This window comes from Myotis brandtii, unplaced genomic scaffold (assembly GCF_000412655.1).
Source record: "Myotis brandtii unplaced genomic scaffold, ASM41265v1 scaffold929, whole genome shotgun sequence".
Taxonomy (NCBI): domain Eukaryota; kingdom Metazoa; phylum Chordata; class Mammalia; order Chiroptera; family Vespertilionidae; genus Myotis; species Myotis brandtii.
In genome coordinates this window covers 989,849-990,865 of record NW_005371832.1, presented here as the reverse complement: position 1 = coordinate 990,865, position 1,017 = coordinate 989,849, and the positions used below count along the sequence as shown (strand labels likewise).

At 50.5% G+C, this 1,017-nt stretch overlaps 1 protein-coding gene across 1 annotated transcript in view; it reads right to left on the bottom strand.

Annotated features, from left to right (window-relative positions):
- The window catches only part of USP49 (ubiquitin specific peptidase 49), a 9,724-nt gene extending 9,156 nt beyond the window's left edge, over positions 1 to 568 (bottom strand). Inside the window, exon 1 of the mRNA XM_014532966.1 lies at positions 1 to 568. Within this exon, the coding sequence (XP_014388452.1) occupies positions 1 to 546 (546 nt within the window). The 5' untranslated portion in view covers positions 547 to 568.
- Positions 569 to 1,017: the final 449 nt, after the last annotated feature.

Sequence of the window (1,017 nt, the reverse complement as noted above, 5' to 3'; positions counted from 1 at the left end):
CTTCTTGCGCTCCAGGGCCTCCTCCCGCCGCTGCTCCTCCAGTCTTGCCTGGCCGCGGGAGCTCTTCTCAAACCAGAGCCGCAGCGTCTTGGCCAGCAGGCGCTGGCGCCGGTACCACAGAGCCCTGAGCATCTGCGGCTGTCCCTGAGGAGTGCGTGGCGGCGGGGACGTGTCCTCGCCCGAGGCCATGGACCGCAGAGTCCGACCTCGCCTCCCCGGCAGGTCCTGCTTCTGGCCCCTGACCGCCAGGAGAGCGCTTCTCAGCAGCTTCAGGTCCCCCTCCGGGTTATCATTGAGCACGTAGTCCTTGCACAGGTAACAGAACACATAGAGGTCCCGGACCTCCATGGCTAGTGGGTGTCCAGTCTCTTCAAAGTGTTTCAGGGCGTGGTCCTCAATGTAGCGACCGCAGGCCACGTGCGAGCACTTGAGACAAGCCCACACCGACTCGGTGGTGGTGCATTCCCTACAGCACCACTTCTGAGGGTTCAGGATGGAGTGGTCCTGGGCCAGCCGCAACCGCCCTACATGTTTGCATCTATCCATGTCTCACAGAAGGCTCCACTCTTTCAACCTGGCACAACAGGGCCCCCCAAAAGAGAGAGAGAGAAATAAAAGCTTTCAGCAAAATATTTTCCTAGAAAAAGGCTTGCTACTGGCATTTTCAACTCAATGCTTATTAGTTTTCAATTCAAAATTGGTTCCTTTGGAAGTAAGTTTTTTAAAAAAATAAAGCACATTTAGTATGGAATGAGAATTACAGAAAGACAGTTAAGTCACTTAAAAACGAAGAATTATAAAATACAGGGGGAAGGGCCTACCACCAATTTGAAACTTCAAATTTTCTAAGCCTGTTTTAATTCTTGGCTATCAACTAATTTTTATGTGAGGCTGATTTTGTGTTCCTTAGGAAAGTCATTACCCTTATTTCACATGGCACCCAACTGGTCAACAAGGGAAAGAAACTTGTATTCTAAACCATTTCTGAAATGATGATGTCCTGGAGGGAATACTAAT